A 14,985-nucleotide genomic window follows, 5' to 3' on the forward strand; every position below is an offset into this window, starting at 1 on the left:
TGCCTGGGTGGCTCAGTGGGTTAAAGCCTCTGCCTTCGGCTCACATCATGATCCCAGGGTCCTGGGATCGAGCCCCATGTCGGGCTCTCTGCTCAGCAGGGAGCCTGCTTCCTCCTCTCTCTCTACCTGCTTCTCTGCCTGCTTGTGATCTCTGTCAAATAAATAAATAAAATCTTAAAAAAAAAAAGAAAGAAAGAAAGAAAAGAAAACACATAACACTAGGAAAGGAAACCTCTACACACCAGAAACTGGGAGATAAGAGGGGACTGAAGTCACGGGCCCCACTGTGGGGCTAAGTTTTCAACATCTGATGTTTTCAACATCAACATGGGCTGAGTTTTCAACATCTGAGCAGAAACAAGAGTTGGCCCCACAGGTGTACCAGCTCCCACGGAGAAATAGTGTAAAGTTGGGTTCTTGGAGTAAATAATCACCCAACAAAAAGAGCAAGAAATTGGATGCTTATGGAGGTTGAAAGAAACATCCTCAGAACTTTGGAGGTTGGACTAAACAGTCCCAGAAACTTGGTACATGACTGGGATACCTCAAAGAGCAGTGAAGACCTAGACTGATCACACCCCCTCATACTAATGGTCCATCATTATCCTCTAGCTCAGGCTGGAAAATAGCCACAAGGAAGAACAATGAAAACCGAGACTATCTACACCCAATAGTTTGGTATCTTCATTAACACGACCTTACTATTCCATTGCCTTCATTAGCATAATTTTGCTAATCCAGGTGACTCCTCTCCAGAAAGGAAAAGTTGCAAATAACTTTATAGTTCATCATAGGAACTTATCAAAAGACCCAGCAATTCAAGAAAGCATCAACATAGATTTCACATTCTAAGACTCTATAAGTGCCTGTCTCAAAAGCCTCACCTTGCTGTTTCCAGAGTTCCTAAATTCTGGATTTTATTTATTTATTTGAGAGAGAGAAAGAGAGCATGAGTGGCGGGAGGAGCAGAGGGAGAGGGAGAAGCAGACTCCCCGCTCAGCAGGGAGCCAAAGTGGGACTCAGTCTCAGGATCCTGAGCTCCTGATCTGAGCTGAGAGCAGTCACTTAACTGACTGAGCCACCCAGCCATCCCCTGTAAATCCTAAACTCTTGTATTATGATAATTGCCCAATTCTAATCAAGTCCCTACATTGAAAGACCCTCCTTAAACCAGAGATCAAAATATCAATTAATCAGGTCTTGAGGAGAAACTATTTCTGAAGTTAGATTTCTCCCTCCCTCTAATAAGCAATATACGCAGTTTGGTGTTACCAAGAGGTTATTCAGGTACTATTTGGGAAGCCAGCATTCTACAAAGACAACAAGAAAATTCTATAGCCAACAAAGGAAAAAGGCAGATTACAATAAAGTAATGGCAAGAACACCGTGGGGGGCGGGGAGACTTCTCATCAGCAAAAATAAATGCTGGAAGACAATGAAGTAATATCTCTGATGTGCTGAGGAACCATAATTGGAACTGAAATTTCTAAAGTCAGGCAAAATATCATTTACAAGTCAAGGCAAATCAGAAGTTTTTTTGACACTGAAGCACTTGTAAATTACTACTAATAGAACAGTACGAAAAGAAATACTAAATAAGAAAGAAATGAACCTAGAAAGGATGAAAAGGATAAAGAAGCAACTGTATGCAAAAGAATTGTTAAAATATGCTGGTAAGTCTAAATAAATACTGAATGTGAAAAAAATTACAATATCAGTCATTTTGTGTGTATTTTCAAAAACCAGCTGGCATTCCCAGTTAAAGACAGCATATTAAAAGCAAGCATTTGTTTCTGCTTCTTCCTGAAACCCCACAAAAATGACAGTCAAAGGATTTTCTTCAAACATAAAACCTACCAGAATGAAAAGGACAGGAAATATTTTAGTAGCAGCAAAATGTTGGATGCTGCGAAGGAAAAGGCAAGTCAGTTGGGGAGTATCAGTGATCCGTCTGATTTCACCACAGAGCCCCCCAAAAGGCCAGGCAACTGGCAACACTAGCTGTCTGTAGAGCAAAGTCTGAAGACAGACTAAACCCACACACTGCCCTGAAAGTCTGTTTAAGGTAATAAACGCCACAGATCTCCTCTTACCATATCGTCAGGCAACTGGTGCTTCCCCACCTCAGCATGAGATTGGAGGCTTATTCTCTGAAGAAATAAAACAAAAGGTCTCTGGACTGGAGGAATATCAGGCATATTTGAACATGCCAGTATCCTACTAAAAACAGAAGGATGCCCAGGAATCCCGGCTTCCAGAGGAGAGAGGAATTCCCAGCATAAGAACAAGAGAAGATCCCAGAGTAATGGCTCAACACTAGTATACTGAGAGCAATGGGTCTCGATGGGGATAAGTCAGAAAGTTCCAGAAAAGACTTATGGTTGGGGGGGCGAGTGGTGGGAATAATACTGAGAAGGTAATGGATATGTTTGCCAAGAGGAGATGTAGGGAACTGGGGGAAAGTGTGGGGCTGTAATTAGTGAGACATTGCTGAAAATTAAGCAAACAAACAGTACACATTAACCAGAGGGAAAACAAAGAAAAAGTCGTAGTCAACGAGGTGGTTCAACTGTGAATAACAGTTCTATAGTTTAAATAACTTAAACACTGACAACTTACAAACAAAATTAGGATACAGCTATTTTTTTTAAATGTATAGGGAGGGAATGTTGACATATATATTGCGGGGGGGTGGAATAAAGAAAATAAAAACCTTCAGTGTTCATTTGAGAAATCAATAGGTAATGCCTAAAACTGGAAATTCAAAAAACAGTAAAATAAACATATTGAGAAAGATGAAAAGAAAGAAATACTTGGCGTTTCTTAGTACCTTTGCTTCCAGGCAGTGGGGAACCGGGAAGGGGAGTGAGGGGGCAGGGGGAAGACACATATGGGGGTGCTTCTAGACAGAGAGGAGCTACTGTTTCACAGGATCTTATGCTCTCTATGGGACCAATGACCATAGAAACAAATTTTCCTACAACTGGATTCAAAGTACTGGATCGTAATAATAAAGAAGATAGGAGGAAAAGTATTCTGAAGGAAATTAAAATAAAAATCCTCATGAAGAGGGTAAAAGGACCAATTAAACGTAGACTTAGTTTAACCTGAAAATTGACTGAGCTCAGTAAAGAAAATAAAAAATACAAGATAAACCGAATCAAAGAAAGGAGACAAAAATGAAGAGAATGATAAATTTAAGAAAAAAACAAAAAATGGCAGAATCTTAAATAGATCATCACAAATAAATTTTTAAAAAGAGAATCATTGTTAAAAATACAGATTGGGGCGACTGGGTGGCTTAGTCCGTTTAGCGGCCAGCTCTTGATTTCGGCTCATTTCGTGATCTCAGCGTCCTGAGATGGAGCCCTGCCTCTGGCTTGGAGCTCAGTGTGGCATCTGCTTGAGGTTTCCTCCCCCTTCCTCTGCCCCTCCCCCTGCTTGAGAGCTCTCTCTCTCTCTAAAAGAAATTATTTTTAAATATAAAATGGATTGATTTTTTTAAACCTAACTATAAACAGTTTATAAGAGCTTCACTTAAAATGTATATACGTATATTTTAGACAGATTCTTTAAATTCTTAGAAAACCTACCAACAAAAAGTTTTAATTTTTTTTTTTAAAGCCTGTGAACTTTATGGATCTAATAACACAACTTGGTACTATCCAAACAACAATGGACAGAATTATGTTGTAGGATTTTTTTCTCTGTCGGTGCTCGCAGTTCTTGAAGAGATAAACCAGACAGAGTGGTGGGCAGCAAAGCGAAGTTTATTAAGCTATAGCAAAGTGATAGAACAAAGCTCTATTTAAAAAATGAGAGAAGAAACCCAAAGGGATAGCCATCAAAGGTTCTAAATCTTTTTTTTTTTAAGATTTATTTATTTATTTATTTATTTGACAGACAGAGATCACAAGTAGCCAGAGAGGCAGGCAGAGAGAGAGTGGGGGGAAGCAGGCTTCCTGCCAAGCAGAGAGCCTGATGTGGGGCTCGATCCCAGGACCCTGAGATCATGACCTGAGCCGAAGGCAGAGGCTTTAACCCACTGAGCCACCCAGGCGCCCCAAAGGTTCTAAATCTTAAGGGGTTTTTATGGGCTTGTTGGTAAGCTGTTTTAATCTGATTAACCCTCCTATGCCTGTCATCCAATCAGGTTTTTGTCATCTATCTATCATATGAGAGACAGGGGAGCGCTCCTTTTGGGGTGGTGTAAAATCCTTTTGAGGGTGGGTTCCTCTTGAGGGACTGTGGGGGTGGGGTGCCTTATTCGGCCCTGCCTTCCAAATATCCTTGGCCAATTACACTAAGGAATTAACAAGCCCATAAACCTGGGAGATTTTAATTCATCTCTCAAAAACTGATAAACCAAGATTTAAAAAATAAGGACTTAGAATATATTAAAACCTTACATAGGAGGGAAAGCAAGATAGAAACTTGCATTCCCAAAGACATTAAATAGCCTCTTTAAGCAAATATTGGCCACATGGAAAGCAACTGAGGAAATCTCAACTAATTTCATAGAACTGACCTTTAAAATGAAGTCATATGGACTGTAGAAAAATTGGGAAATGTGGATATTTTAAAGCACAAAATAAAAATTATTTGTCCTCCCCCTCTGCCTGGAGATGGCCTCCTTTAATATTTGACATATTTCCTTTCGGTCTTTTTCAAAATGTGTATTTATACCTGCTTTTCTTTTTCTTCCCTTATTTTTTTCATAGGGAGATTTGCTGCATATTCCTTTTGTGTCCTGTTTTATTTGCACACAATGTCCTAGTTTATATCTGCTGTCAGGGCACTAGGCTCCCTGGAGTTTATTTGCATTCCAGAGCCAGGCTGACGGAGGGAGTTTGTGCTCCGTGCGATAATGCAGGGCTCTCAGGAGAAAGTGAGTATTCGCGGCGGTAAGATGTGTTCGCCCTTAGGTAAGCCAGAGGAAAGTGGCGACAGAATGCAATACAGGAGAGGTGGAGAGGAAGTTATCAGAGTTGAAGCAAAAGCCAGATGGTCCCTCTACCAAAAAAACGACCCTGGTGCCTCCTCCCACTCCCCAATTCAGAACCTGCAGGATCCGGGCGGAGGAAACGCTCACTCACACCCGGCGGACCCCTGAGAGGACAGGCCCACCAGTCCCCCGTGCGGAGCGAAGGGAGAGGAGGTGCTAACTAGGGGCGGAGGAAGAAGCCAAAGGACAGGCCCTGGGAGAACGGCGATGTGGAAGAACAAGGCAGAATCAACACGGGGCCCCTCAAAGGACGTTGACTCTTCGGCCCCGCCTCCCGTCACCACATTCCCATCGCTAAATAAAGTCACAGTTGTCTGTGTACTGCATCTGGACCCTTCCGGTGTCAACGCGGTCCAACCCCGCAGCACAGGTCAGGGTGCACGAGCCGGGGGCGAGGAGGAACCAGCCCGGGAGCGATGGGCGCGGCGGCTCGTAGGGCGCGGCGACTGGAAGGAAGCCACGTCCCAGCCCTTCTGCTGTGGCTGGTGTCGGGAAAGCCGTGCCCTGCGGCAGCGGATGTCTCGGGTTTCTCCCGCCTCCGGCGCTCCCACCCAGCGGAACCTGCCCCTGGCGAGCCGCGCCCCCGAAGGGACCAGGACTTAAGGCTTAAGCAAGCCTTGCTTCACGTAATTTCTGCTGAATGCCTGCTTGACACACGGGAGGACTTGATACATTTTAACTGTTGCTATTCTTTTTCTTTAGGTATGCCCACTTGCTACAGTGATGTGAGGCACAGGCTTTGGTTTAAAAAGTCCTGGGTTTAGGGGCACCTGGGTGGCTCAGTGGGTTAAAACCTCTGCCTTCGGCTCAGGTCATGATCTCAGGGTCCTGGGATAGAGCCCCACATCGGCTCTCTGCTCAGCAGGGAGCCTGCTTCCCCTTCTTTCTCTTTGCCTGCCTCTCTGCCTACTTGTGATCTCTGTCAAATAAATAAATAAAAATCTTTTTTAAAAAATAAGTCTTGGGTTTAAATCCTTCCTCAAATCCCACTTATTAACTACTTGGCTGTGGCAGAGTGGATTTGCCACCACTCTAAATCTGTTTCCTCAGCTGTAAAATGGAATTAATGTTACCTACTTTATGGGATTGAATTAGCTAATCTATGTAAAGCACTTAGCATAGTGCCCAGCAGTTAATGGTAGGAATTAGAATTACCATTTAACATATGGTTGTTGGTGTTTCTCCCCCCCCCCCCCCCGCCCGCAACTACTTCTTCTCCCTCTCTCTTAATTAAATATTTTGGGGTGAGGGAGGCATTTCTTTTGAGACCATTTGGAAATCTATTCCTGTTTTTAAGTAGCCTCATTTTTCCATTTTAGTTCATCTTAGTATAATGCATCCATGCTTTCTAGTGTGGAGGGCAGAGATTTAAAGAAATATAGAAATAAGTGAAGTTACATATAGCTCACGTGTCCTTCAATAGATACCTGTATCAATACAAACAAGGAAGCAGACAAAAGAGAGTGAATCCACAAAGGCTTTATAAAGGAAGTGACTCTTCAGCGTCATCTTGAAATATAAAGGTTTGGAATCAGATAACCCTGTATTTGGACCTGTGCTCAGCCACTGACTAGCTGTGGGTGAATTAGCTTACCATCTGGCCGGAGTGTCAGTCACCTCAGGTATTCAGTGATGATACTAACACCCACCTACAAATTGGGTGGGATTAAATTAGCTGATAAATGTGAAAGCCCACGAAATTGACAGATAGTAAATTATTAATACATGCTACGTCTATTAGCTTCCAACCCTCTCCCGTCCTACCTTCTGCATTACCTTCTCCCTACTAACTCCTCCATCCTCCCTCCCCCTCTCAGCCTTAATTTAGTTTGCTATCACCTGGAAACCTAATACCCGTCCTAGCTACTAAGAAAAATATAAAGCCAGGGCGCCTGGGTGGCTCATTCGATTAAGTGTCTGCCTTCAGCTCCGGTCATGATCCCAGGGTCCTGAAATTGGGTCCCACATCAGGCTCCCTGCTCAGTGGGCAGCCTGCTTCTCCCTCTCCCTCTGCCTCTCTCCCTGCTCATTCTCTCTCTCTCTCTCTCTCTCTCTCAAATAAATAAATAAAATCTGAAAAAAGAAAAAATATAAAGCCGCCCGAGTTGCATCTGATCATTAATGGACAACTTCTATGGTTACCTGAAAACATCTGCCCCTGTTGTCCATAGCATGCCTTAAAGCATATTTTTCCAGCTTTTTGAGAAAAGTGAAATGCAGGTTTGAAACAGAAGTTTTGCCAAAGCTTGAGATCAATTTCACCTATACCTTCTCAACCTACCACCCCTAAAGACTCTGTCACTTAAAATGAGGTTAGTCCAATAATATGTGCTCTTCTACGATTTGACCTGTGACCATTTTTTTTAAGTATTCTATTTATTTATTTGATGGAGAGAGAGAAAGAGAGCGCACATAAGCAGGGGGAGACGCAGAGGGAGAGGGAGAAGCAGGTTTGCTGAGCAGGGAGCTAGCTGCAGGGCTTGATCCCAAGACCCCAGGACCATGACCTGAGTCAAGGCAGAAGTTCAACTAACTGAGCCACCCAGGCGCCCCGACTTGTGACCGTTTTTTACTGACTTTTGAGGGGGGACAACAAATTAAAATTTGAAATCTCCCAAGCCGATCCTTTGTTTTGAATGATGAGGATTTCATTTCTTCACGTAAACCACCATGCCAAGAAGGCATGGAGGAGAATTGAGTTTGCTTCTCTAGAGAGGAAAAGGCTAGGAGGGGACATTAATCCTGGCCCGAAGCCTGTGATGGAACCTCCTCTGTAGCACAGAATTGACCTGAGGATTGTGTCCCTTTAGCCAATAAGTACTAGAGAAGGAAAACCAGAGATCAAAGCCTCACTGACCACTCCTGCTGGGAACATAGTCAATCCTGATTTCAACTAATAATGTATTCTCATCTGAAACCAGGTCCAGCCTGACCTTATCAACTTCCTGCTTCCCTCCTGCAGACAACTCTCCCCGAGTCCTCATCTGCCTGATTTTCAACAGCATCCCCTGATGGCCTTCATTCCCTCTCTACCTCCCCCATCAACAATGAACTAAGGATTGGGGACTGCAACACCGAGCTTGCCTTCCAAGTGTTGACCATCTTGGAACCCACAAGGTGATTACCATAGAAAATCAAGTAAAGCTAAACATCACTAAAAGGCAGCACACGTGAAGAGTAGGGGTATGAGTGTCTTCCAGCTTCAGGGGGAAAGGCCTTCACTAAGAGCCGAGCTGCCCAAAGGGGGCTTCTGGGGGGAAATCCGCTCTTCCTCTCCATTGTGTGGTTTAGAACAGTTAAGGACATGAACTTCGAGTCAAACTGCCAGGGTCTGAAACTCAGCTCAGTCCATGACTAGCGTGTGGCCTTGGCAAATGACTTCACCTACCTGGGCCTCAGTCTCCTCCTCCCTAAAATGGGGACAGTGATAATGTCCCCCTGTCGCACAGACCTGGGGTGCGGATAAACTGAGTGCAGAGATGTGAAACACGTGGTATATAGTAAATACGAACCAGGGCTACCGACCCGTGTCATTTACGACTCGGTGTTACTGAGAAGAAGCAATGGACAAAGTGAGGCGCGCCATCCTGTCTACGCGATTAACTCATGCTGCCCGGGGAGGAGCGAGTGTGTTAAAGGCACCGTCTGGGACGGCTTGTATAATGTCATCCTCAAGCAAAATGCCTTGTAATTGGCGCAGCTCCTAACACACACGTCCGCCCGAGCATGCACGCGAGGCGGGGCTGCTCGGCTGCGTGGTCTGGGTCTGGTCTGTAAACACCCGCGGGCGAGCCCGCGCGGCGTGTCCGCTCGGGCCGCCGGGTGAGGCTGCGTCTCTGGGTGTCACCGAGACACACACACACACACACACACACACTGATAGGAACCCTGCTTCGACGTGCGTGTCACGGCTTAAAAATAGAGGCTAAGCCGTCAGCCGGTCTCGCAGCGGCAGCGGGCGGGGGCGGCGGCGGCGGCGGCGGCAGGAGAGTCATGGCCGTGGCGCTCGCTGCGCCTGCCCTCGGCCTCCGGGACTGAGACCCCGCGCCGCCCTCGCACCGAGGTAGAGGGGCTGCGGGGCGGGGGCGGGGGCGGGGGTGGGGGCGGTCGCCTCCCTCGCGGCGCGCAGAGGCGCTCGGCTCGGGGCTGGGGGTGGTGGGGAGGCAGGACCGAAGGCGGGGACGCGGGAGCCGAGCCAGCAGAGCTCCCCCGGGCTCCCTCCCTGCACCCCCAGCGCCGGGCTGTCTGGGCTGGCCGCGGCCGGGGCGACAGCCATGAACCTGTTAGAACCGCCGCGGCGGCGGCGGGCGGGCGGCCGGCGGGAGGGATGCGGCTGACGCGGGCGCCTGAACGCGGTGGATGGGGTTGGAGAAGGCCGAGGGGGGTACCCGGGGACGGAATGGGGCTCCTCCAGCCCCGGGGAGAAATAGAGTCCCAACGAGCTCCTTCCTACCTGTGAGCTCCTTCCCGCTTCCCCTTTACCATGTAGTGTCCATCACCGGGGCAGCAGAAGCTATTTCGAGAAACCGTTCTTTGGGGATAAAGTGATGGGGTCTTTAGGAGCGAGGAGACAAGGCAGGTGATGTTGATGATGGTCGAACGATGATGATGGTGGTGGTGATGGCGATGGTGGCTATGGTGCTATTATCTCTGTGGTCTCTCCACACCCCAGCCTTTGCAAAAATCTCTCTCCCTGAACACCCTAAGGTCCAGGCTTCCCTCAGCAGCCCTGATCCTAATGCCCCTGCACGCTAAGACCTGTTATTGCGTGGTCTCCCCTGGCCTAAGGGAAAGGAGAGCTGGGGTCCCTGGCTCACGGGGAGGGATGAGTTCACAGAGCGTGTGCAGGTCAAAGATGGCCTCTAGCTAGTGGACTTTCGGTTGAGGACCAGGAAGGGAGCGAAAAGGGAATCCTTGGGACCAGCCCAGCCAGGTGATGGGAGAGGAGGAGGAGAAAGGGGCTCTTATCACAATGGCCTCTCTGCCTGAAGGACCCTGGCCAAGTCTCTAAGGCTGGCCCTTCCCAGCTCTGCCGTTCTGAACAAGCTCCCACTTTCAGAAAGGCCAGCCGTCCACAGAGAGTCCAGGGAACACCTGCTAAGCCCCTCACTGCCAGCCCCATGCCCCGCATAGGGTCACTTGACTTCACCAGCAATACAGATGGCCATTTCAGCCTCTGAGACCCTGGCAGGAGCCCTCATCCGTCCCGTTCTTCAGCCCCTAGCCTCCGCCTCTCCCCTCCACACCCAGACACATTACTCCAGCCCTGCTTGACTCAGAAATGAGAGATGAGGTTTGATCAGTGATGTCTGCATGCTGATCGAAGGAGAGTGGTTTGGCCGTTGCGCACATACCTTGGAACCCTCTTCCATTAGTGCATGCCTTCAGCAAGTGTTTTTCAAAAACTTACACTTCCTCTTTATTGCTGTTCCCCCACTTTCCCAGTCCCCAACATACACATCCCACAGTAGGCCTAACTCTGAGGCAGTGGCAGGGCAGGAATGGGTTAAAGTAGCCCATATCTCTGGTGCTGAGAATCGGGCTTGGCATATGTCATGGCCCCAGCTGCTGCTGTCTTCCCGCTAATTCCCTCCGGATGGGTCCAGAGCCACCCCCCATTCCAATCCCAGCTCCCTGGGCTCTCTGCCTGGAGCCCCAGGCAGATGAGACCCAGATTCCGGCTGGCAAGAGCTCCCACAACGGGCACTGCCACCCAAATATCAAATGTGTGTGTGTGTGTGTTTATGTGTGTGTGTTGGGAGTGGGGGTGGAGTGGCGGAGCAGAAAGCCAGCAGCTGGGCAGCTCCCTCTCCCCGTAAACAAGGACATGTGACTCCCACCTCCTTGCCTGGCTGAGCCAAAGAGCAGAAAGGAGCCACTGCAGCTTGAGAGAGAGAGTAATTGTGGTGCCCCCCCTGCCCCCAGGGCCAGAGTTCCCTTCCCTCCCTTGAGAGGCTTCTCCCCAGGGCCCAGCCCAGCTGGCAAGAAGGGAAGCAGCTGCTCGGGACCCAGTCAGGTGTGTCTCCGTTCCCTCCCTCCTGCAGCAACAGCCACCGGAGACTGACCTGTCAGCAGCTCGAGGACACGCCTGCAGCTGCCTCTGAGATGTGTCCTGGTAACTGGCTCTGGGCCTCCATGACTTTTATGGCCCGCTTCTCCCGGAGCGGCTCAAGGTCTCCCGTTCGCACTAGAGGGGCCCTGGAGGAGATGCCCTCGGTTCAACATCCCTTCCTCAATGTCTTTGAGTTGGAGAGGCTGCTCTACACAGGCAAGACCGCCTGTAACCATGCCGATGAGGTCTGGCCGGGCCTCTACCTCGGAGACCAGTATGTAGCCGGCAGCCCGGGGTCATGGCTGTGTGTGTGTGTGTGTGTGTGTGTGTGTGTACGCACGCAAGAAGGAGAAGGGTGGTGGGGAGGCCCTGAGTCGTGTTGTTGGTTCCAGGTTGAGGAGGGAGGGGCAGGGGTGCATGGGCAGAGAGTGGAGGCTGGAGGGTTTGGGGGAGCTGGGGCAGGATTATTGATATGCCCAACTCTGGACAGCTAGTCTCTGTTTAAGCAATAATGTCACTCACTTAGCAAAATTAATTATTGAGTGCCGATGTCATGCAGCGGACATCACAGATGACTTCCCTGACCTTCCATCTGTGGAGCCGTGATGCTGGTGAAGGGCAGCCATTGGGGGCCAGGAGGTGGGTGGCAAGCCGAGGGGGTGTCCAGGCAAAGCCGCAGTACACGCAGACGTTCTGGGGCTTGGGGGCCCTGGAGAGAAGAGCATCCAGGGAAGAGTCCCCCTCACTTTTCTCTCTCTCAAGGGCTTCATTGTGTACAAGGAGCTTTTCACATGCATTTTCTCTCTTAATCTTCACAACAGCCTTGGGAGGTAGGTACCACTGCCCTCAGGTTACAAAAGGCAAAACTGAAGCTCAGAGATGTTGTGACTGGCCCAAGGTCAGATGGGTCGTGAGTAGCAGAGCCAGGACTTGGAGGTTCAAGTTCAGTGCTCGTCGTACTTGAGGAGTTTGCACTGGACAGAGCATTGGCCCTGAGGTATGGCCATTTTGCCTGAGAGGCGTCTGGCACTAAGCTGAGGGAGATGGGCCAGAGGAACACCCCAAGGTGATGTCAGAAGACAGGGTCATATGCGCATAGAACAACTGGTAGAACGTGAGAAGGTTCTGGGTATCAAAGAGAGTAGAAAGCAACAGGGGAGGGGCGCCAGGGTGGCTCAGTGGGTTAAGCCTCTGCCTTCTGCTCAGGTCATGATCTCAGGGTCCTGGGATCGAGCCTCGAGCCTGCTTCCCCCTCTCTCTCTGCCTGCCTCTCTGCCTACTTGTGATCTCTCTCTCTCTCTCTTTCTCTCAAATAAAATCTTGAAAAAAAGAGAAAGCAGCAGGGGAGTTAGGTTGGGAGCCAGGGTCAGAATACTATCACCTCCAGGTTAGCAGGGAGGTTGAACAGGAGCTGTTCCAACAACCCAGCCAAGGTGCAGATCCCCACTGGTACACCGACCTCCATGTTGACCTTTTCTGTCTCTGCTTGAATACCCCCAGTGACGGGAGAGTCATTACCCCAAAGGTGTTTCTCTTTTTCTTCAGCTGGATTTCACGGTTAGTACATACCTCCATACACGAAGTACAGAACCACTCAGTCCTGCCCACAAATCAAGTAAAATCCCACTGCCTTGGAGGACTCTTTCAGTATTTTACATTATGGCTATAGTTAGCCACTCCATTAGTCTTCTCTTCTCCAGGCAGAACCTCCCCCAGAACTCTCAACCCTCGCTCTAGGATGAAACTCCAGGTCGTTGCCATCTTGGTCCCCCGCTCTGGGCGGCGGACAGGGTGGAGGCCACAGCTTCTTGGCCCGGAGCCTAGCCGCCTTTACCGTCTGCTCTACACAGGGACATCGCCAACAACCGCCGGGAGCTCCGCCGCCTGGGCATCACGCATGTCCTCAATGCCTCCCACAGCAGGTGGCGAGGCACCCCCGAGGCCTACGAGGGGCTGGGCATCCGATATCTGGGTGTGGAGGCCCATGACTCGCCAGCCTTTGACATGAGCATCCACTTCCAGACAGCTGCCGACTTCATCCACCGGGCGCTGAACCAGCCAGGAGGTAGGAGGGAGCGGCCGGGGGAGGGACATGGAGTCTGGGGGGGGGGGGGCGGGGGCGGAGGGCTCAAGGCAGGAGAGATTTGAGCGACAGGACAGAGGCTCAGGATCTGATATGAATGCCAAAAAGCCACTGTCATCTGTTTGTAAAAGGTGGTGCATGAGAACACAAGAAGGAAAGAATCCACAGTGTTCACCGAGGCCCGATGCTAATGTACTTGATACACTCGGGCAGATCACCACTCTGTGCGAGACTCGGTTTTGCATTAGTGACAAGCATCTGTCTCCCTGGGAGCCCTTTTCAGGCTCCCGGAGGCTGAGCTGCTGCGTGCTATGGGTCTGCGTATCCTGTCCAGGCATCCCAGGGGTCAGCATTCCTCCCACCCGCAGTCTGCACCCCGCTTCCCCGTCTCCCTCCTCACCCAACTCTGTAGCCCTCGCCGCCTCCAGCCCACCACATATGGTCCCACGGCCGCCTCGTGTGTCTGTCCTCGCAGGGAAGATCCTGGTGCACTGCGCCGTGGGCGTGAGCCGGTCCGCCACGCTGGTGCTGGCCTACCTCATGCTGTACCACCACCTCACCCTCGTGGAGGCCATCAAGAAGGTCAAGGACCACCGAGGCATCATCCCCAACCGGGGCTTCTTGCGGCAGCTCCTGGCCCTGGATCGCAGGCTGCGGCAGGGTCTGGAGGCATGAGGGGAGGGGACAGGAGGTCAGGCCAGGTGCATTTGGCCCTGGCTCCCAGCTGGAGAGAGGAGGCCCAGATATCCCATCCTCTCCTGTGGGCAGGAGAGCAAGAGGGCTGGGGCTCCCACCACTGCTGCTGTTGGTCGGGAGGGGCTGGGAGGTGAGGCTGGCTGGTGTGCTGGGCACCCAGGAGGGAGCTGACCGGGGAAGGAAGCAGCTAAAGCTGTAAGTAGACGGCAGTCCTCGGACTCCGACACCCTGGATTCCAGCCAGGCTGCTCCCAGTCACCCAGAGCCCCCTCCACACCCTCCCCCATTGTGCCCAAGTGTTCCCCCTCGCTCATTTAAGAACACAAGTGTCATCTCTGTCCCGTGCCTGTGCAGGGAGTCAGTGATGCTGCAAGCACGAACGCCATGCCATGGTGTAGATATGTTGTGTAGATGGTGGTGTCGAGACAGACGGTAAAGAGAGGGTGTGAAAAGCTGTGAAACCAGAGGGAGACACTCACAGACTTGTTACTCCAAGCGCAGGAAGAGAAGGTGTGGGAGGGTTGGCGCTGTGCCCGCGGGCGCTGGTCGCGGCCAGAAGCCGCAGAGGTGCATGCCTGCGAGTCTTGAGATGATGGCTCGCCTCCTGGCTGCAGATGTCTTGAGGAAAAATAAAGCTGGTGGACACGACTTTGGTGAAGTCATTGACAGCTTGTAGGGGCTCCCCACCTCTCTCCTGGAAGCCCCTAGCTTTCTGGCCATAGGAACAGTTCCTGACTCCCTCCTCGTGGTCATAAACCTCCAGCGGTTCTCGGGGTGGTTCTTTCAAGTCCAATTTCACCGTGGCCACAAGCGAAATCTTGAGGTGTTGTTTCCCACTGTGCCCACACAGGGGCAGCAGAGGACCAAAAAATGTTAGGTCTGCACGGCTTAAATTAGGTCTCTGTTCCCTAGCTCAGGCATGCAGGAAATACTGCTTTATTTTCCAAAAAATTTCCAGATTCTCTATCAAGTCCCCATCATGATGGGATAGCAGAATATGAATCTTCAGTCAACCCCTTCCCTAAATTCTACATTCAGGGGGTATGGGGTTTGCTTGGTAACAAGAAATCGGAGGAGAGGGAAGGAGGGGTGATATAATTGCTTCCTCTTGACATCTTTCCAGGTTTGCCTCACCCGAGTGTAACGCAAT

General features: G+C 50.1%; 1 protein-coding gene across 1 annotated transcript; it reads left to right on the top strand.

Moving 5' to 3' along the window:
* Positions 1 to 8,750: 8,750 nt before the first annotated feature.
* On the top strand, positions 8,751 to 14,483 carry DUSP26 (dual specificity phosphatase 26). Its single transcript, XM_045070931.1, has 4 exons — positions 8,751 to 9,068; positions 11,050 to 11,331; positions 12,908 to 13,122; positions 13,616 to 14,483. Exons 2-4 carry the CDS (start codon positions 11,111 to 11,113, stop codon positions 13,813 to 13,815), a joined length of 636 nt encoding a protein of 211 aa, XP_044926866.1. The 5' UTR covers positions 8,751 to 9,068; positions 11,050 to 11,110; the 3' UTR covers positions 13,816 to 14,483.
* The last annotated feature ends 502 nt before the right edge of the window (positions 14,484 to 14,985 follow it).

Source organism: Mustela putorius, unplaced genomic scaffold (genome assembly GCF_011764305.1).
Source record: "Mustela putorius furo isolate JIRA1106 unplaced genomic scaffold, ASM1176430v1.1 tig00003976_pilon_pilon_pilon, whole genome shotgun sequence".
Lineage (NCBI taxonomy): Eukaryota > Metazoa > Chordata > Mammalia > Carnivora > Mustelidae > Mustela > Mustela putorius.